General features: G+C 46.9%; 1 protein-coding gene across 1 annotated transcript in view; it reads right to left on the reverse strand.

Moving 5' to 3' along the window:
- Positions 1–3,355: 3,355 nt before the first annotated feature.
- Positions 3,356–22,353, reverse strand: part of Sord (sorbitol dehydrogenase) — a 31,305-nt gene continuing 12,307 nt past the window's right edge. The window contains exons 3-9 of the mRNA XM_021180392.3: positions 19,859–20,023; positions 14,193–14,352; positions 11,583–11,701; positions 9,697–9,762; positions 8,484–8,659; positions 5,398–5,519; positions 3,356–4,635 (exon numbers count right to left, since the gene is read on the reverse strand). Of these exons, the coding sequence (XP_021036051.1) occupies positions 4,470–4,635; positions 5,398–5,519; positions 8,484–8,659; positions 9,697–9,762; positions 11,583–11,701; positions 14,193–14,352; positions 19,859–20,023 (974 nt within the window). The 3' untranslated portion in view covers positions 3,356–4,469. The remainder of the gene's footprint in view (positions 4,636–5,397; positions 5,520–8,483; positions 8,660–9,696; positions 9,763–11,582; positions 11,702–14,192; positions 14,353–19,858; positions 20,024–22,353) is intronic.

The following is a 22,353-nucleotide window of genomic DNA, read 5'->3' on the forward strand; positions in this document are numbered from 1 at the left end:
GTTAGTCAGTGGTCTGATGACCCCACCCTCAGCAGTGACCCCCATTGACCCTACCCTCCACGGTGACTCATCCTCAACAGTGACCCCTGACCCCACCCTCAGCAGTCCCCAAAGGTTTCCTAAGGCACAAGTCCTCTCACATTGTTCATAACATGGAGCCCCAAAGATTTTCTTCGTTTCCCCAGGCTGTGGAGATTGCTCAACTGATAAATTCCTTGCCACATAAACATAAGGACATGAATTCAATATCTAGCATATAAATAGCCAAATAGAGCAGTGGGACTCTGAAACTCCAAAGTCAGGGGAGATGCAGCTGGGCAGATCCCTGGCATTGCTGGCTAGTAGTCTAGGGAAACCAGTGAGCTTCAAATGTTGTCTCAAGAAGGCGGAGAGTGGCCTTCCCAGCATCCTGCAGAAGCCCACAGCTGAGGCCCTGCATAGCAAGAGACCAGTGGATTGGTAGTTTGTGGTCCAGGAACCCATGAGATTTCAGTATCACCCACAGAAGCCTGGGCTGCCCATGGGAGGTTTACTTCCACCATGCCTCAGAAGTACAAGAGCCACTCTCCCCAAAGGCCCACTTCTCCCCACAGTTCCCTCCTCCTGAGAGTGGATTGATTAACCCTTACCCTTTCCAGGTTATGCCTCTGCCTTCCGCCTTACGAAGAGCACTGGAAGACCACAGTAGGGCAGTGATGAACCCAAACTGTCTGCACTCATCTCTGGGCTTTTGCAGACCCCTTAGGTTCACACTGCAAACCTGAGGCCAAGACACAAAACAAGTTGATATCCACGAAGCAGGTATTTCTGTGGTACCCCTTCCCCACCAACCTGGGCCTCTTCTCTCCCTCCCTCAAGCCACCCCTTCAGTTCAGTCACAGGACTTGAAGGGGTCAGAAGGCCCCTTACAGTTAATCATGACATAGAGTTCCCATGGGGTCTTTCTTCCCAGGCACAATGTATCAGTGCATGAGGAGACCTGGAGATTCCAGAATGACCCGTTAGATAGCAGAGGAGGAAATGGAGCCTGGCTGGAAGTGGAGGGGACTTGGTGTCATAGTGGCTGGTGGCTTGCCTGGGATCTGAACATCCCAGTCACCCCTATAATGAATCTGCTATGATACACTGCCTCTCAGAGGCCGTGTGTGTCCAAGAAACAAACAGCTCCTCAGGTTGGAGGATGCACCGAGAAATCCCGTGCTGGTAACGCCAACTACACCCTTGCCCACTCTCAGATGCCAAGGAAAGACCAGCCAGTGTCTGACTCAGCTAGAGCTTTCAAAGCTGAGGGTGAGGTGCAGAGGCTTTGGACCCGGATGATGTGGGGGCTGGGCAACATCAACATGTCTGGAAAGCACATCCCATCGGCCATGTTCTTAGCAAGCTTCCCCACCAGTCTTCTCTTAGCTCTTGAATTTGGCACACAGAGGGGAACTGTCTGCCACCAGGGGTGTAGACCTGCCTGAGCTCACCATCCAGCCTCTGACCTAGTTGGCTGTCCTAGCATTGCTTCCCTGTCTTGGTTTCTGAACTTTGAGCTTTAGGCTGACATCATGAGCAGGGACAGTTTTGAGGAAAAGGCAAACAGTCAAACACATCCTGTATGTTTCCCCTGCTCTTGACCTCTGGCTTCGCTACCAGCCTCCTTTATGCAAAACAGCAGGAAAGGCTGTGCTACTCAGGAGAGGCTGGAAAGAGCTAGCTAGTCAGGAAAGAAAGTCCAGAAGCAGCTTTACATATGGCTGTGGCCAAAGATGGAGTTGCTGGGACCATCATATCAGCCTCTTCAGGGGCTCTAAGGGCTGCCTTTCTCCTCCTTCCTTGCCACCTTCAGGGTCCTCTTCTCAGCTCTCAACCCTTAACCCTACCTACTTCACCCCAGTGCTGGCAGTGTCAACTGGGTGCGGTCCTCCATGTTGACTGAAAGAATGCCCTACCTGCTGAGCGTATACAGAGGCCACCAGGCCTTCCAACGGTGGGGAGCTCCAGGGGAATTCATATTCTTGGTTCCGGGACTGATTCACCAAGTCAGTCAACACTGAGTACTGGGGGGGTGGGGGGTGGGGAAGGAATTCCCATCTCCCTGCAGCTCCTTCTAAGGGCATCTGGGTCAAGTCAAGCAACTCGGGGATAATTAACTATGCTGGTGGCACACTGAACAGCCTACCCCAGCCTCTTTGGTCCTGGGATGCGGAGGAGGCCAAGGTGTGGAAGCTAAAGGAGACGTGAACATAGGAAGAATCTGTGGAGTTATTTGGGGCTTTGTTGCTAAAACATTCTCACTCCTATGTACACTAGGCCGGCCTCAAGTAAGGTTCCCCCACCTCAGCTCTTTAAGTGCTGGAACTACAGGCAAATACCACCATGCCATCTCTTAACTATGCCTGGCCAGCCCACCCACTCTTCATGACTTCAGAGGCCTCAAAAAGCCCAACTCAGCCAGAAAATGGAGATGCTTAGAAGATCCACCCCGAGCACAACCTTAGGCAAAGTGACACATCTTTGTTCATGGTTCTTCTCTCCCCCCACCCCCATGGCTCCTTTCTTGAGAACACAACCAGGGAACAAATGCTTATTTGGAAGTTTAACAGAGAAGTCTTCTCCTGCCTCAGGCATCTCTGAGAAGTCTTCCAAGGTGAGGGGCTTTCTCATTCCTGCTAGGGGAGCACTTCTCAACCTTCCACATCCTTTAATACAGTTCCCCATGATGTGGTGAGTCCCAATAATAAGTTTTGTTGCTACCTCATAGCTGTCATTTTTCTGTTGTAATAATGTAAATATCTGGTATACAATGGGGTTAACCTCAAAGAGGTTATGACCCAAAGGTTGAGAACCACTGTACTAGAGGAACTTTAAGCATCTCCATGCTGGAAGCAGTCTTGAGAGAAAGCCGGTGATAAGTCTGGTGTAACTAAGTTAGGGCTCAGAAGGAGGAGCAAGTGGGCAGGGATGTGTACCAAAACCTCCTGAGCCTGCCTCCTGCAGGGAAGAAAAGCACTGTGCTTTGCCTGAATTACTTCCTCCACCTGTAAGATACTCACGGATCGGCCATGTTTCTAGCAGTTTTTTTTTTTTTTTTTTTTTTTTTTTGGTTTTTCGAGACAGGGTTTCTCTGTGTAGCCCTGGCTGTCCTGGAACTCACTTTGTGGACCAGGCTGGCCTCGAACTCAGAGATCCACCTGCCTCTGCCTCCCGAGTGCTGGGATTAAAGGCATGCGCCACCATGCCCGGCCTCTAGCAGTTTTTAAGATTACGTTTAGTATGGAAAATATGTCCCCTGCTTAAAGCTTTGTTATTCTTCCTTGTGTGAAACAGGCCATTTAAGTCTACTCCTTAAACAGGCACAAACCACATATGGAGTCGGACACCATCAACAGTTTATTATGCGAAGCAGTTTGAGAAAGCTCAGGTCTGGGCCATGATCTTCTCCAGCAGAGTCTTTTTTTTTTTTTTTTTTTTTCACATGTCCCCTACTTATAGCTGAAGAGGTGGATTACAGACTGCAGCCCAAGTTACACCAGTTACTGTGCATTTCTTGATTAAGATCACAAAGGGTGTGATTTGGACCCAAATCTTATAAAGAAAAGCCCCATGATGAAATGACACTGTGATACCCATCCAACAGATTATCAGCAGCCTCACCCAGCTGAGAGGGAGCATCTTCTGATAGCCAGAACTGAGTGGAATGGGAAAATAATTGCCTGTGAGTGACTCTGGGAGAGGAGTCTGATCCTGTGAGTGGGGAACGCAAGCCCTCCTGTGGCCCTCTAGGCAGGATTTAAGATCTTTGGGTGGAAAAACAAAAATCTTGGTTGCCTAGCAACCGATACTGCTCCTGCTCATGAATGAGCAGTTTTGGGAAGGTGGGCCTCCACTTTGCAAATGTAAGGACAGAATTCTTAGTAGCTGAGACAGAGGTAGTCTTTGGGCAGAGCCGAGCGCCCTTATACTTTCCTCATCTGGGATCTATCTTATTCTTCCAGATCAGTTCCTTGTCTGGGTCCAGACAAGTTCCTTTTATCCCCCTCAAATAAATGACACTTAACTAGAGAAACATTGTGCTCTGAACAGCTGACCAAAAGTTAAGCCCTGGGGCCACTTCCATGTTAATGAAGCCATTTCTTCTTCATAAGTCAGCCCCACTCTCTGGCAACCACAGTGGAACATAGACAAAGGCATGCTTGTCTTCTCACCCAAAGAAGGTACTAGAGAAAGTGTGTTCCCAGGACCTATCTGCCAGACTCTTTGTGCTAGACTTTCCTTAGTATAAACATCTCATTCTGGCTACAAGGTCCCTCAAGGTGTCCCTACTTCTGTCCTTAAGGCACGCCCACTCCTCTAAGGCTCTCCGCTTATGAGTTTATTATTTTTACCATTCAAAAGAAAGTTCTGCATTTATGGCCTCCCCTTCTAGCCATTTAGCCCTTGGATGCTGAGAGAATGGGCTGAGGGCATAGATCAATTCACATCTAGGGATTCTGGTCGTTGGGGTCACACTTGATCATAACTTTCAGCCCCACTCCCTTTTTGGCTGTTTCAAAGGCTTCAACTGCCTTCTCCAGAGGGAATCTGTGCGTGACTAAGGGCTTTACATTCAACGTCTTCGATGCAAGCATGGAAATTGCCATCGGCCACCTGTAAGAGATCACAAATATTCCATTAACAACCTTCAGGAAAAGAGTCAGGTCCCCCCAAAGTACTAAGCTCAGAAACTGCTCAACCATATTTATTTCTAATTCAGTGCTTCTGACAGGAGCCTTGTGGGCTGCAGTCTGAGGGTATGGAGACTATTTTCAGCCACGCCATCCATGTTTCCAGCTTCTCATCCCAGGACAGACGTGTGCCATATAAAACCTACAAGTTCTTTGGCATGAAGACCTAAGTTAGACTGTAGATGCCCATACAGAAAGACAATTAAGCATCAGGGAGGTAGCCTGGGACAAATCCAAGATAACCTGTTTGCACCAGGTAGCAGCCCGGCATGGCAGAGTGGAATGTAAAGCGGGCACTCTGCTGAGGGCATGGAGCAAGAGGCATCATCACTGAGAAGTGTGCTCCAGAGACAGCATCCTTGTTGCACACACTGGGCACAGTATAGCATGTGCGAGGTGGGAGAGGAGCAACTCTCCCCAAGACGGATCCCTTACTCGCTTTAAATAGGAGAAAACAAGTCTTAAGCAAATGAAGGAGGAGGAAGGCCTCGGGTAATGAGTGCAGAATCCAAGCCCCCTCCCTGTCTGGTCCTCCCTCTGAGGAAGAAGTACATGCTCTCTCTTAACAGCCCTATGTGGTCAGGGAATGGCCCTCATGAATAAATATGCACAGACTCCTGGTCTCAGAGGCTACACGGGACCTGTCTTGGGCATGGTCACCTTCGATCACCCTAAACATACTCACGTGTTGCAGTATCGAAACACGCCTTTGATATCCACTTCCCGCACCGCTGCGTGCACCAGGGGTAAACTGACCATCTCGGCGCCCATTCCCACAATCACCAAGGTTCCACCAGAGTGAGTGGCCTAAGGAAGGAATAAGGACAGGAAAACTTGGGATATACAGGAGGTCCAGAGCAGACTAGTGTAACAAGTGGTTCCTGTTACAGTGGCAAACTAACTACACTTCAGCACACCACGCAAACCCAACTGAGCAGCAGGTAAAAAACCATCTTTTGAAGATCCAGAAATGTAAGAGTGGCTTATGGAGAAGAGACACTAGGAACAGTCAGTTATTGGGGGGGCTCAGTGCCAGACTCAGCACCAAGGAGGCTGATGCACCGGGCTGCCAGAATTCAAGACCAATGTGGGCTACAGAGTGAGGGCCAAGTCAATAATCAGGGCTATATAATTGAGACCCCCATATCTCAAGAAAATAAAAATGAAAATAGAGAACTACTCTGAGCTCATTACAGTAGGGAGAGAACTGCAGCCGCCACACAAAGCAGGCGACTGAATTCTGTGGCCCAGCAGCTTTATCCACACCACTACACAAACAGGCTATTGAAACCCACGGCTTAAAAACAGCTTCATCCACGAAGCCTGACAGGACTTATTTTGTCTTTCACCTCAAAGGCACTGGGCATAATGGATTTTTGTCTTCCCTAAATTTTTTTTTTAAAGATTTATTTATTTATTATATGTAAGTACACTGTAGCTGTCTTCAGACACTCCAGAAGAGGGTGCCAGATCTCGTTGCGGATGGTTGTGAGCCACCATGTGGTTGCTGGGATTTGAACTCTGGACCTTCGGAAGAGCAGTCAGGTGCTCTTACCCACTGAGCCATCTCACCAGCCCCTTCCCTAAATTTTTATCTGGAGATCCAGTGCCTGCTAAGATCATGAAATTAAACTCCAGAGAATCACTCTGTCCTTGGAGCACGTGGGAGGAGGAAGAAAACCCGCCATGGATGCCCTGGAATAGTGCTGGCCCCATGCATGCTGTGGTCCCTGCCACAGGAAAATGGACAAGTCACTCAGACATGGCAGCAGCTCTTATACCATTTTGAAGGCTACAGAAGAAGAGCTACAGGAGTGCGCACAGCCAGCCCTTCTGAGGGAGGCTGAAGAAACGTCATGGGGAGAGGCCTGCGGTGCCCAGATGAGAGAGAGGTGACTCTGAGCAGCACAACCCTGAACGTAGTACCTCGTGAATAACACAGCGTGTATGTGCACTCAACATTTGGCTGTCTTCTGTTTTCATTAAAGTGCAGAAATTCTTACAAACCACTCAGGAATATATGTGCAAAGGAAAAAACACCAGTGTCCCTCTCTTGGGGATCAGTGACGGGTCAGAGCTGTGAGCTGAGTCACAGAAAACTCTTAATGGACTTTTCCAGGAAAATGGTTTCCCCACTTGGGAATTGCCCTCCTAGACAATGAGGAAGAGCCTGCTGGCTGTTCCAAGTAGCAAGGGCCAACAGTATGCTAGCCACAGGCCAAAGAATGCTTAGATTACCAGCCCACTGTGGGTGTGGTTGGTGCCCAACCAAGGGCACCTACATCCACAACAGTCACCTCCCAGGCAAGAAGGCGGTAGTAGGTCTGTATTTGGTGCTCCTGCCTGCTGCACCCATTGCAGGGGTGGCCGTACCTTCTGCGTGAAGGCTCCATAACCATGTCAGGAGGACATGAGTCATGCCCGGGGAGTAACTCAGATCACGTTCACCTCTATGCCATCCTCAGGTTGCCTGGCAACTGGCCTGCAGTATCAACTATGGAAGGTAACATCTGTCCTCAAGTATCAGGGTGGAAGAGGAAGGACAGTCACGTGCATTAAGTCTCACTACCCCCTCTGTGGTGTGGCATCATTGGCCTGCTAGTCACCTGCAGATGGCACATACAACTTCCTTGCTGCCATAACTGGCAATGTGTCTAAAACAAAGCCTGGTACCCAGGAGGTACCCAGAGACTACACCTGAGAGTAGACTCATCATCCTGAGGTCCCATGTGGCGACCATTGTCTATGAAGGTGAAGCAGAGGGTTTATTGACTCTAGAAGAAACTTGGAAGACAGGACATGTGTTCATGTTATCCTTCCTGTTACCTCTGTGACACTAAGCGTCTTGGTAGAAAAGAGACACAACAATGCCATTTGAGTTATACAGCTAGAGGTGGGCGTGTCACAGCTAGAGGTGTCAGCCTCCCCCATGGCCCAGTGGGGTCCTCAAGGTAGCAGCAGTTGCTCCTCCCAGCCACAGCTGCTTCTCCGCTCCTTCCCCTCGGTGAGTAAAGCTTAGGCAGTAGGGCCAAACAGGGCTTGGTCCTGACTCCAGGCACTTAGAACCTGAGAACCTGGAAGCAGCCTCCAGGACTCTTCCCATGGAAACCTGATTTCAGAACTTACTGAGGCGCAGAGGCATTGCACTCACAGGGCCAGAGAGGGCTGACATCCGGGAAGGTTCATTTTTCCTCCTTTCCTTGTACTTTGCTCTATCACCGCCACACCTTCCCCCACCCCAACTCCCTCTGTTACTAGTGGGGTGAGACCTTGAGGGGTAAATCAGGCATGAGCAGCTTATCTGCTCCTACTTCTGGAAGACAGCACCTCAGTTACCAACTTCGGCCTTGAAAAATTTATCTCACCTTTGTGACTGAATTATTAACTGTGGCTTTGTATCAGTGACTCAAAGACTAGTTTTCCTCAATAAAACAATACAGGTATTTCCCACTACTAAGGCACAGTTCCGTTTATCCTGTTGATGACTCAGCTTCCCAAATACTTGTGCGACACTCACAGCAACCCCATCCTGAAGGGGCGTGGGTGTCTGCTTTTCACATTTGAACCCCATTAGGACTCAATGAGGACTCAACTTAAGTCCACACAAAAGGTAGAGAAATGGAGTGCAGAGGGGTTGGCTGATTCAGCTTGGAGGTCGGACAGCAGCCTGGCGGGGCTTGATGGCAGAATATCCCCCCTGCTGACCCCTTCCTATCTACACCACCTCCACCCCTAAACTGCACACTGGCAAGCTGTCCTCGGCTCACTCACATAGATGCCCGTCTGGACAGAGGACTCGGCTCCTGTGCACTCAATGGTAACTTCCGGCTTGCTCCCCAGCAGGCTTTCCACCTTACTGGCAATTTCCTGAGGGGTCTCTTTGCCAACCTGGATGGTAAAGTCTGCTCCAACTTCCTTGGCTTTGGTCAACCGAGAAGCAGATAGATCTAAAGGAAGCACAAGTTATTTCAAATGGGTAACCAACTAGGAAGAAACAAAAATGGACGGAAAAGTCCTGACACAGCAATCTTCAGTGCAGGGGTGAAGCTGCCGAGCTTAACATACCCCACCCCTACACACTGCCTACTATGTGCTTCACATGTGCACACATTCATAGACACCATTTACATACACAAACACCTCTACCCAGCCTCATACACACAACCGTCCTACATAGCTGCACGCACACACACACACACACATGCACCATTTTCACCTTCTAAGTGTAGTCAGAGAGATCAAGCATGGACCTCCTCTTAGCATTAAGAAGGTAGAGTGAGGGACAACATTTTCCTCTCTACAACAGCTACCTTCTCCTTTCACAAAAGCCACTACTTCTGAGCCCTGAGTTGGTCAGTCCTGGGCAGGCTTTTCAGTTCTAGAACCCAGGACACAGCAGGCAGAAGCTCTTTTAGACACCTGCACTTCAGAGCATGCTGTGGTTTCTCCCTTAAAGGTTCACACAAGGTTTGATCTGCAGCACGGAGATCTGAGGGAGTAAAACCTTTAAGAGCAGGGACCTGTGCAGTGGGCCACTGCCCAGGAAAGGGACCAGTGTTCTTCTGAGAGTGCCAGGGTCTGGATCTATCTGGTGTCCCATTTTCAACACATGCTCCTGTCATTATAGTGCCATCTACCATGGGGCCTTCATGAGAGACCAAACTAATAAGATGACTTAATCTTAGACTCTTGTCTTCTGAAACTTGAAGTAAGGCATTTCCTTTCTAAGCAAGAGCAGAGAATGAGGCCAGCTGTTTCCCTCTCAAACAGAAGAAAACCTTCTTACCACCAGATGTGGTAGCCATGCCTTTAATCCCAGTGCTCAGAAGGCAGAGGTAGACCGATCTCTAAGTTCAAGGTCAGCTTGGTCTACAGATCAAGTTCAAGGGATAGCCAGGGCTATACAAAGAAACCAAAAGAAGAGGAGGAGGAGGAATAAGAGGAAGAGGAAGAAAGAAAGAAAACGAAAAGAAACCCATCTTACCAGTCACCACAACTTGAGCAGCTCCCATTGCTTTGGCCACAAGCAAAGTGACCATCCCAACTGGCCCTAGACAAAGCAGAGAATGGAGAAGTATGTGTGTTAATAAAAGCATCAACTTTTTCCCTGCCTGAGCCCCAGATAGAGACTATATTTTGTGCATGTGCACGTGTGCATTTGTGCATGTGTTGCTAGTGTCTATGCAATTGCCTGGCACACGCTAAGATTTTTACAGCTCTTCATGAACACAGATGTGCACAAATGAAGAATTGTTCTCTTGCTAAAACATTTTCCTAGCAGTAAATTCTGGTCCGCTCCTCACTCTTCAGAGTTAGAAAGTTTCCTTTCTCTTAGGCACTGCTGGAGAGAATTGAAAAGCACCAGAGACTAGGCTCCAGAAGGTCTAGTTGTGTTTCCCTGACCCTGATTTCAGAAGAACATACCACCCCCTCCCCAGAGTGAGTCGCATTTTCCAAGCATCCCTCTTCCTTGAGGTGGGTCCCTGGGTTGTCCCACCCACTGCCTTGGTATTTGCTTGCTAGATGGCACTGTGGTTTTAACATAAGACAAAGCTCCACATGAGGCAATAAGGAATACTTTCTGAGTTTGGTTTTTGTACATCACCCCATGAAAACAACTTTGTGTATTTCCCCAGAAAGTAAAACACTAGGAATACCTAAAATGTCTTAGAGACTATTATGCAATAACTTTACAGCTACTGACTTAAAAATATCTACAGAATCACGGTTTTCTTGTTGCATTTATTTACAGTGTCTATGCACATGTACACATCATGGCACACATGTGGTGGTCAGAAGACAATTTGCAGAACTTGGTTCTTTCTTTGTGTGGGTGTCCAGAATTGAGCTCAGCATCACATTTGGTGGTAGTTACCTTCACCAGCTGAGCCCAGAGAGTTTTCTTTTTTTGCTTAGGGGAGCATAGGCCTCTGTGGCCTAAACCCTGTAATCCCAGCCACCAGGAGGCTGGGGCAAGATTGTAAATTCAAGGGTAGCCTAAGCTACATTAGCAAGACTCTATTTTTTAAAGTCTTAAGCCACATGGGAAGCCTTGCCAGGGAAGGAGAATTTCTGTGCTGGCTAGGCAGCTGATGCAGGAGCATCATGAATTGAAAGCAAATCGATTACCCAGCTAGACCGCTAAAAACAAAGCAAAACACTTAAAAACAAAAAACTACAGAACTAAAGCTAACTGATTCGGTACCAAAAATATTAACAGTGGCTGCCTCATGCTCATGAGTAATGAGCTGTGAATGAACTTGTGTGTGTGTGTGTGTGTGTGTGTGTGTGTGTGTGTGTGTGTGTCTGACTCCCTCCTGTGACCAGGGCCTACCTACTTCCTTTGCAGAGGGGCAAGCCTGTCATTTCTCTTGTGTGACTTCCAAGTTCTTCCCTTTACTACCGCAAATATCATATACTAGCTTATATCAAGCTAATAATACTAGCTATATCAAGGGTTCAATATTTATTGCAAGATTTATTTATTGCTAAAATGATAAAGAGTTATATTCCCTGTGAAATCCAATGTCAGTTGCTACCATGCCCAGAGACATTTATTCATTTCTTTGGCCTTTTTGAGATAGGGTCTCACTGTGTACCTCAGACTGGCCCGGGGTACACAGAAATTCTTCTTCCTCAGCCTCCAGGTGCGAAGAAGCAGATGCGCAAGATACAGATGCAGGCCAACACATCCCCTAGGACATTTCTTTTATTTAGCCCAGTGCTGATCACTGAACTAGACTAGCTAACCCTCTCCTTCCCAGAAAGCATCTAGCATCAAACCCAGCTCTTAGAGAAGGAATGAGAGAAGGGAGGGATCCCCACATTCCTGTACAGTGAATACACAGCCATGAGCCCTCTGCTTCTTACCAGCGCCACACACAAGGACCTTGTTCCCCAGGGAAACTGAACCTCGACGGCAGGCATAGATCCCCACAGAGAGAGGTTCAATCAGGGCCCCTTCTTCAAAAGTGACACTGTCAGGAAGCCTAAGAAGTAAACCACATCCACAGTTAGGGTCTCTGACTCTATCAGGGTACTGATGATCCTATTAATTCTACACTGCCATTCCACAGTAATACTACTCTAATACTGTCATTGATATTACACTGTATTTGCCTAAGGTCACTACACCATCAATTAACATTTAAGCCCTGACTTACGTGTACAGCAATGTGTAAGTGAGCACATTATATATGTTTGCTCATAACACTGTTAGAATGATTCGGTGTAGTTGCTATTACCCCATAACACTCTTCCCCACCCCCCAAGAAATTAGGCTGCAAGAGTTAAATGGCTTATCTCAGAAGTTCAAAGTGAGGCTCAAACAGTGCTAGGGACTGAACCCAGGAAGCCACCCCTGCACATAAGCAGCGGTCCACACTATGGCTGGCTTTCTAACATGCACTCTGCCAAGCAGTGAGTTAATGGTGAGCATCCCTGTTACCCACCCCCATCCCTAGCTGTATCCCTAGCTGCCCCATGACTGGCTGAGATGGAAGTGGGAACTGTTCCACAGAGCTGACTGAACACTGAATCATCTTTGCCACTAGGTTCTCCATTTCTCTTCTGAGCCCACTGGCATCTTAACCGCACCCACAATTCCGTGATGGTGACAGTGAGTGTTTGTGGGAGGCTTGGCAAGAAGGATGCTCTCTCACCTAGTCCACAGGATGACACTACCAGCAGGGCAGGGCAGGCTTTATTTTCACTTTATTCTTCAGGAGACAAAAACCAAAGCTGTGACAAGATTTCCAGGCTCAAGCCAAGGAGTCCTGATTATCCTCGCTTGGCCTGCCTTGGGGCACAGGCAGCTCTGGGGCTCATATTCCATTCCTGCTGGCTCCCCACTACGCAGTATTTACTTAGTTCCCCTTTCCACCACATACATTCACAGACACAACATCCCGCCGCTTCACAGAGCGAGGATTGGCTCTAGCTAAGTTTTTCTCCCCTCTCTCCAACCTCTGTAGCATAAGGACACCAAAAAGAAATGAGGCCAAGGTGAGGGTGGAAGGAAGGGACCGCAGTCTGAGGGTTCTGCCAGGCATACCCAACCCGTATAGCCTGCATTCTTCTAGAGCAGTCTCGGATGCTGACCTCAGTCACCACCACAAGATCTCTAGCTTGTCTCTTCTCTGAATTTTCAGGGAGTACTAGAAAATCTCAGATCTGGCCAGCTGTGTGTGCATGCCTGTAACCTCAGCAATCTGAGCAGCCAAAGCAGAAGGGTCATCATGAGTGTGATGTTGGCCTGGACGACATAATCAGTTACAGGCCAGCCTGGACTGTATGGTAAGATCTTGTCGAAGAAAGGAGGAAGAAGAGGAGGAGAAACCAAATAAAAAGGGGAAAAATTAGAAAAAAAAAACTCAATTAGCTCCAGCAGATCATCCCCAGCCCCTGACACATTCAGCCTCTGTCACACAAGCCACATACTGGCTGACAGCTGCCTCTGGGATCAGGCTGGACTGGAAGAAAACTTGGGTTGGTAAAGGGAATGGCATGCCAGCCACCTAGGGTTCCGAGATACAATATGTGGCACCTTGCTTTTCTCTCAAGTGTATCTTTTTGACCAAGAATGTTCCAGGCAAGGGAAGGGCGGTTTGCACCCTGGCTGTGAGGTGTGCCTTGGTTCGTTAGCTTTCTCCTTCTGCTTCAGTTAAGCCTAGCACACAACTACAATGGGTCTCACCCTGTTGCTATTCATCATTCACTAGGCTTGCAAAGCCTGACTATATACACACATATATGAAGTAATAATAATAACCTCCCATGCACTGCCTAATCCCGCCTTCTGTTGGTTAACAGACGCAGAAGGTCATATCATCTCCCCAAAGACACAAGGAGGGAATGGACTTAGCGTCCCAGGACAACTCATTCCCTGCACCAGCAGGTTCTCCATATGTGACTCTGGCTGGCCTGAACTACCTACATATAGACTAAGCCTCCCTCTGCCTCCAGAGTGCTGGGATTAAAGGAATGTGATACCACACCTAGCTATGGCTTTCCTTTCTGTGCTTTCAGTGGACTTGATTATAACAAGAATGGCTGCAAGAGGTAAGTGATTTTGGTGATGATTGTTTTATTACTGGTGCAGATAATGGGAAGTTAAACTGAAAGATCACTGTGAGTCAGACTGAATCCCAGGCTGGCTATCTTCCCTCAATGCCCCCAAGAAGAGAAAGGCCTGCCTTTAATGTTTTATAATTAAAAGTATTGCTATGCTGCAGGTGGTGGTACATGAAACAGGCAGATCTCCAAGTCTGAGACTAGTTATACTGAACTACATATCTCTCTGAGTTTGGGGCTAGTCGTAACTATATAGTGAGTCTCTCCCCCCATGTATGTACATATGTATGTATGCATGCATGCATGTATGTTAAAAAAGTTGCTTGCTGTAAGGAACTAGAAGAAAAATCACCAACCAACTAAAAAGAAAGGCCTCCCAGGGGTTATAGTGAGGCTTTGGGCACTAACTTGTAGCAGAAGTCAGCATTGTGCTTGTAGAAGCGGCAGAGGTTCCCATCATCCGGGGGCGTGGCACAGAAGAAGATAGTTGGCGTCAGGTTGTACCGGCCAATCTTGCAGTACTCATCTACTTCTCGGGGAACGCCAGGCTCGATGGCAACCCGATCTCCTGGAGAGAAGAACACAGATAGTGCCACATTTAAGAACAGAAAGAAGCAGAGCCTCAAGCCTGCTGGGTCTGGTTCTGCTTTCCAACCTCTGAAAACAGGAGCAGGGGCAGAAATGCTATGAAGACATGCTCACTCACTGGCCAAGGCCAGGGGTGAGAATCCAGCATCAACAGCCTGATGTCGTGGACAAGGCCAACCTGTTGGTGCCTTCTCCTCTCCTCCCTTTCCTCTTCCTCTGACCTCCCCACGACATCTCTCTGAGATCTGTCTCACTCTATAAACCAAGTTGGCCTTCAGCTCTCAACAATCCCTGTGCTTCAGCTTTCTCAGTGCTGGGATTATGGGTGTGTGGCCACACCCAGTTCTCTCAGTGTCTCAGAACCTTCATCCTCTCAGCTCCCACTCCAACCCCCAAAACACCTGGGGTTTTGTTGGTTTGTTATGGATTAGCACTGCAGGTTACACGGTATTAAAAATGGAGATCACATGGTGTATATTCCGTGCACCTGGCTTTTCATTAAGTACATTTTTTAGGTTAACACATGTTATAGATCAATTGTTTTGTTTTGTTTTGTTTTTGGTAGCTGAATACCATTCCACCCTGGGAGCACAGCATGGAGAGCTAAGCTATTCTCTTGTTGGTAGATGACAAGATATCTTCTATTTTCTAGATAATTTTTTTTTTTTTTTTTTTTTGGTTTTCAAGACAGGGTTTCTCTGTGTAGCCCTGGCTGTCCTGGAACTCACTCTGTAGACCAGGCTGGCCTCGAACTCAGAAATTCGCTTGCCTCTGCCTCCCAAGTGCTGGGATCAAAGGTGTGCGCCACCACCGCCCGGCTCTCTAGATAATTTTTATGAGTATCTTGACTCCTCACTTAAATTGAGAGTACCTTAAGATTAGTAAGTTGTCTGCTTCATATATATTTTGCCATAATAAGGAACTGGGTCGGGAGGGGGACGGGGTGGGAGGGGGAGAAGGCCTGGAGAGAGCTCTGCATTTAAGAGCACAGACAGCTCCAGTAGAGGGCCCAGCCTTAATTCCCAGCTTACAACCAGCTCACGAATCCCTGTAAGCCCAGTTCCAGGGCATCTGACACCAACTTCTGGCTTCCACAGGCACCAGGCATGCACATGGTGCAGACACACATGCAGACAAAACGCACACACACATAAAAAGTTTAAGCTTAAAGAAAATAAAGCTTTATATTCTAAAAACGAAAAGGGTCCACAGAAATCCCAATGGCTTTGAAGACGTAGTTCTCAACTTGCCTGACCTCCTCATCTGCTCCCACCCCCTTCATGTAACAACTGAATATTAAGGATAATACACTCAACTTGACATTCAAGGTGGAGTTTTACATTATCTCATTTTACCTCCTAGTTATTAACATATTATGACAACATGGAAATTTTCATTTGAAGAGTCTTTTAAAAGGGGTATACATATTTTCATCTCTACCAACTCCTCATTGGAAGACATCTGCTCTGAGAACCGATGTGTGAGAATCCAGACACATTATTTGACCTGTGTCATTTAATTGTTCTGACCCTCTTCACTACTTCAAAATAAAACCTTCTCAAGTCTCAGATGACAGACAGCTCATTGGTTCAAGAATTCACTTGAGCCAGATCAAACAGGGTGGCATCCCAGTCAACTCTGAGACTAGCCAGTGTATGACCCTGGGCAAGAACCACATTCCAGTGTCTGTATCTATTAATAAATCTAATAATGCATACCTCGTGGCATTTTCTCAAGAATTAAATAATTGTATGCATTGATGGTTAATGAACAGCAAGCCAATACATACAAGCTTTCTTCTTCTGTTTATAATTATTCTTGTCATATATCCAGCTCCAAGACCCATATCTATGAACTTTCTTTAACCACCTGTGTCCTTTCCTTGACCCCTGACTATATTTTTTTTCTCCAATTAGTGTTGTTGGCAGTTCTAATGTATGGTCTCTCTCGCCAGATCTATAAATCCAGGACTTCCCCCCCACCCACACCCCCATTTCTCTGACCCAAGTCTGAACCCATAGTAGACACTGACTAAGCACTTGCTAGAACTTAAAGAACTTGGTCCAACAGGGAGGGATCAGTCAATGGTTGGATGCTGGAAGATAAGAGCCTTCCACTGTGGGAAGAGCCTGCGTCACCACAGGCCTTTTCAACTTGGATTACCAATGAATAGAGGTCTTGATTTAAGAATCCTAAGTGAAACAATGTTTAATTTCTAACTTTACCAATCCCTCTTTATGTCTGGGCTCAGAAACGAAACTATTTCACAGCACCTCCTACCAAACCCAAGCTTCCTCCCATTGATCTGAAGTCATCTCCAGGCCACTGATGGCCTCACTAGTTTTCATTTTGTTTTTGGTTTTCGAGACAGGACTTCTCCTGGAACTCTTTTGTAGAGCTGGCTGGCCTCGAACTCAGAAATCTGCCTGCCTCTGCCTCCTGAGTGCTGGTATTAAAAGCATGTGCCACCACGCCCAGCTGATGGCCTCACTAGTTGATACCAATGCCTCGTAGTTACCTATGCCTAGACAGTTGAGAACTAATTCATCGTGTTGGAGGACAATGCAGTCAGCTGCAGCTAAGAACTCTGGGACTACCAACTACAGGTTTTACCAGACTGTTGTTTTCCTAGCCGTCTAATAAAAGTCAAAGACCCAGGAAGAAGCCTACCACACTTGCTGAGCTAAATGGTTGTGCAATCAAGGTACTTTTTAAATATTCGTGATTATACACATAGCTGAGTGCTGCCCACTCTCAGCCTTAGCCAGAAAGGTTTCCTTCTCTCTGCAGTGATCAGCAGGTAATGAGGAGACACATTACAAAAGTGCCAAGAGCAAACAACTATTAGGAATGCTCCCCCTAGGTGGGACATCTAGATCACACCGCAGCCCAGGCTCAGGGATGGGTGGAAGAGGAAGGTAAAGGACAAGAGCCTGGGTGCTGTGAAATGCTGTCTGCCAGACACGCCCTGGCTACTGCACTCACGAACTCCCTGCAGCCATGGTTGCCTACACAGTCAGTGAACATTCCAACAGGCAGTACCAATCTGGACTCTGGTTTTAAAAAAAAAAAGTCGCTGGGCGTGGTGGCACACGACTTTGATCCCAGCACTCGGGAGGAAAAGGCAGGCAGATTTCTGAGTTCGAGGCCAGCCTGGTCTACAAAGTGAGTTCCGGGACAGCCAGGGCTACAGAGAAACCCTGTCTCAAAAAAAAAAAAAAAAAAAAAAAGTCAAAGACACAAAGTAGAGGCAAATTGGGAATTGCTGGGTTCCTGGGAAAAGTGAGAAGGATACAGCATTAATATGCATAAAACTGTTGTAGAATAAATGAAGATATTCTATTTAAATAAAACAAAAACTTTGGAATGAAAGACAAGTTAGTTGACCAGCTTAAGGTTAGGTAAGGCTTTAGCCTTGTTAAAGCCACAGTGCAGCCTGAGATAAGAATTTAAGGGAGTAGAAGGAGGAATGCCAAGATTTTAAGGTTATCCTTGGCTACATAGCAGGATGGAGGAGAGCTGGACTAGAAGAGCCTCTCTTTGAAAAGAAAATCAAGATCTTTCTAATTCAAAGATTCTAGGGTGTAGAGTTGGACTAGCCCTACCATGGAAAAGCCGACTGTGCACCCTCTGAGTGTTCCACGATGAAACCATACATATCTCACAACAGGGAAAGACTCTGGGCACTCAGTGATTAAACAGCATGACTTTGGATAATGGTGGTGCAAGCCTTTAATCCCAAAACTCAGGAGGTAGAGGCAGGCAAATTTCTGAGTTCGAGGCCAGGCTGGTCTACAGAGATCCAGGGCAGCTAGGGCTACAAAAGTAATCCTGTCTCAAAAAACCAGAGTATGCCTACACAGGAATAGATTCACACCTGAAATAATGTAAGCCAGGCATGGTAGCTCATGCTTTTTATAATAGTACTCTGGAGGCTAGGGCAAAAGGATCACCTTGAGATAGAGAATAGCGGGGCTGGTGAGATGGCTCAGTGGGTAAGAGCACCCGACTGCTCTTCCAAAGGTCCAGAGTTCAAATCCCAGCAACCACATGGTGGCTAACAACCATCCGTAACGAGATCTGGCGCCCTCTTCTGGAGTGTCTGAAGATAGCTACAGTGTACTTACATATAATAAATAAATAAATTTAAAAAAAAAAAGAGATAGAGAATAGCCTGGGCTATAGAGTTCTAGGCCAACTTGGGTTACTGCCGCAGACCCTCTGGGTCCCCGTGTCTGCATGGAACGGGGTCTCTCGACGCGGGTGGGCAAAGCGTGGATGAATGAGTGACAAACAGGCACACACAGGAGAGTTCGTGTGTAGAATCTAAATGTAATTTTACAATTTGAGCTTCAGACTTTTTATACAGAAGACAATAAAGAAGTTGGGTGACATACCCGCAAGGTACAAATGAGGTAACCGGATGCTTAATGATTCTTACACAGAACAGAGGAATGAAAACACAAAGATCGGAAGGAACTGGGCAGTAAAATAACTGAGACAAAGTCAGCTCTATCTAAGGTCAGCTATAGTCATAGAAGCCAGGTGTGAGAACTTTTCACTCCTAGGGCAAGGGCTTTCACACCCAAGTCATGGTTCTAACTAGGGAGTTCCGTTCTAGCTAACCATCTCATGAATAATGCAATACTCTGATCTGCTTCCTAAACCATAGTAAATTCCTGTAAATAGGTGTAACTCAGCTATAATTCTAAGCATCTATTCTGGTTTCCCCTATGGTCAGAAACTTCTTTCTTCCTTGGTGATGGTAGATTCCTGTGAAGGGCAGTGACCTAACTTTTACTCAAAGAGATAGTGTAATACCAGGGGCAGTACTGAAATCCAAGCCCAAGGTCTTGCTAAGGACGAACTAGGACTGTTGGAACACTGGTTTAGCTATGTCAGAATTCAATCTTAAAAGGCACTTATGATAGGAAAATATTGAAAGAGAGCACGTGGATCCATACACTAGACTAACTCAGGAATGGAACTCGGGAATGAAAAATTACTGTATGGGTAGGGAACGCTAGACTGCAGGAGGAGAGCTTCCTTGAAGCCCTTTTGCCTCATGAGTGACTTTTAAGCCTTTCGGCCTGTCCAGTTGACTCGACCGGAGAGCGTAGCAGGTTACAAGGTAAGTTCTGGGCCAGACTGGGCTACAGAGTGAAGCACTATCTCAAAAGTAAATGAATAGTTAAAAGTAAAATCAAAAAGGTCTTGATTTTCAGTATCTGGAAGCAGTTTGTAGCTTATGACAGAAATACTTCCTCATCCCCCTTTTCTGGTTTATTTCATATTCTCTATCTCTTTCATAGGAGACAGGAGTCTAGACAGGACATGTTGATCACCCCTGTATTTCCCAGCACACACTGTGACTGCTTCTGTCCCCTCTCTGAGGCAGAAGGTAAGATTCCTACATGTGGGGACCCAGCACTAGCTTGTACACCCCTGTACTCTCAGTGCAAGCACTCACACATTTATTTACTGACCTGGTTTCAGATGTTTCACCAACTCTCCTACTTTTGTGACTGTTCCAGCAGCCTCGTGCCCAAGCACCATTGGCTTTTTCACAACAAAATCCCCAATTCGTCCATGCTCCCAGTAGTGAACATCTGAGCCGCAGATCCCCACCGAGTGCATCTTTAGTAACACATCTAAGGAGACAATGGAGACAAAGGAAACACGTGAGGGAAAGGCGAACCTTCCATTGCTCTCAGAAGCACCAGGAATTTTCCTCTAGACAGGAAAGAGAGCTGGGTTCTCAGAATCAGCCACAGAATTGAGATTCCAAAGGAAACCGAGCTAAACAGAAAGCCTAATTAAGCCTAGGAAGACACAGAACAGCTTGAACATAGCAAAGGAACTGAGTGTGATGGTCCGTGCACATTGACTTGGCTGGGCAGGGGTACCCAGCTGTTTGGTCAAACATCCATGCGTAGTTTGCTCACAGGCAGGGTTCTTGTGAAGGGTCTAATGGTATAATTAGCATTTAAATCAAGACTGTGAGTGGACCAGATTATCCTCCATAAAATAAGTAGGCAGGCCTCATTCAATCAAGTAAGTCCCTTGGGAGAAGACCAAAGGAGAAGCAAGGTAGGGTTCTTGTGAAGGGTCTTATGGTACAATTAGCATTTAAATCAGCAGACTTTGAGTGGACCAGACTATCCTCCATATAGGCAGGCCTCATCCAATCACATGAAGCCCTTAGGAGAAACTTTCCTAAGACTCCAACACAGAAAACTTGCCAGAGACTGCTGCCCTGTCCTGCAAGCCCAGAGCTTTCCAGATCGTCCAGTCACAGGCTCAGTTACTTAACATAAAATAAACTGTTCTCCCCTCTCCCGACCCCTGTATATATGCACATACACATACATACATATCTTACTTGTTCTGTTGTTTGGAGAACCCTGACCACTCCTGCTGTACAAGAAGATACCATGAGGAGGAAGCACTGTGTCAACCATGTAAAAGAACAACTGTTTAGCTGGAGATAACCAGTGGTTGGCACTGCAGGATGACCCGCCAGGTTAAGTTCCTCGTGGTCCTTGATTTCTAAAAAGGTGCCACTTAGCCGGGCGTGGTGGCGCATGCCTTTAATCCCAGCACTCGGGAGGCAGAGGCAGGCGGATTTCTGAGTTCGAGGCCAGCCTGGTCTACAAAGTGAGTTCCAGGACATCCAGGGCTATACAGAGAAACCCTGTCTCGAAAAACCAAAAACCAAAAAAAAAAAAAAAAAAAAAAAAAGTGCCACTTTACTTAGCTCTCCTCCAAGTTAACTCACACATCCCATTTGGGGGACTGAATCGAATGAGGTGCAGTGGCATTTCTACTGTCAAGTGTCCATTTTAAAAGGCTGCTGCTGTTGCTGCTGCTGCTGGGCCTCTCGGTGAGTACCAAAGGATTCCTGCCCTGTCTGACTGGGCTGACTACGAATACCTCCCTGAGAAAAGACTCCGTCTTTGAAAGACAAAGGGGCCAAGAGTTGTGCTATGAACTCTGACATCTCAGTTACAACACTTGTCACAAACCACCAGCAAAACTCCCCCCAGATATGGCTCTGGAGAACTGTCTCTGGCCTTGGTTTTGATTGAGCAGTTAGGAATGACAGGCTGAATTCTGAGATCAAAGATAAAGATTATTGAGATCAGGGAAACTAAACTTTCTTTTATACAAGTTCAAATTTGCAGCAACAGATGAGATGTCTCTTGCTCAAACGCTCGCTTTCTGAAATACTTTCTCTCTTTCAATTCAACTACAGAAAAAGGCAAAGATTGAGACCAGAGTGGATCAGAGGGGGCCCTTCATAGACCAGGAAAGGCCTTACTTGGCTGCCTCTGCAACCAAAGCCACCTCGTCAGGATACAGTGAGGCGCCTCCTCTGAACATGGTATGGTATCTTGGAGAAAATGTTTAAGCCTTAAATTTGCTCTGCTTGCTAAACACTGATAGAAACAGCTGTTTTTTCTATCTTATCACTGCAAGTCAACAACGCAGCTGACCTTTGAGGAGCAAAGCCCAGGAGTTACCAAGAAAGCTCTGCCTTCAAGCTGACGTTCACCCAGAATCTGTGTTTCTGAGCTGAAGTGTGGTACAGGGTTGAGAACATCCCAGGTCACCAAGGAGAGGACAGGGACCCGAGGGACCAAAGACTCTGTGTATTGCCCCTAGCCTCACTCTGGGATTCTATAGATTATGAACAGGATTACAGGAAGAGACAGAGCTTCCCGCAGCCCCTCCCACCCCTATTAGACAGGTAGATAGTTCTGGTCTAGCCCTCTTGGGTGTACTAACACAATGTTCCTCTACTAACTAAGAGATTTAGTTCTGTAGGTTTTTAGAACTAGAATTATGATTTGGCATCTAATCTGGTAGACACAGTGCTGGTTGTTCTGCCTTTGGTCCACATGATTCATACATCAGAAGTCCAGGGCAACTTGGCAGTCTGGTATCTTAGCTTCTCTCCTCCTATCTGTGATTCTTTTAC

The sequence above is a fragment of the Mus caroli genome, unplaced genomic scaffold, assembly GCF_978045245.1.
Source record: "Mus caroli unplaced genomic scaffold, Mus_caroli_1 scaffold_2, whole genome shotgun sequence".
NCBI classification, from domain to species: Eukaryota; Metazoa; Chordata; class Mammalia; order Rodentia; family Muridae; genus Mus; species Mus caroli.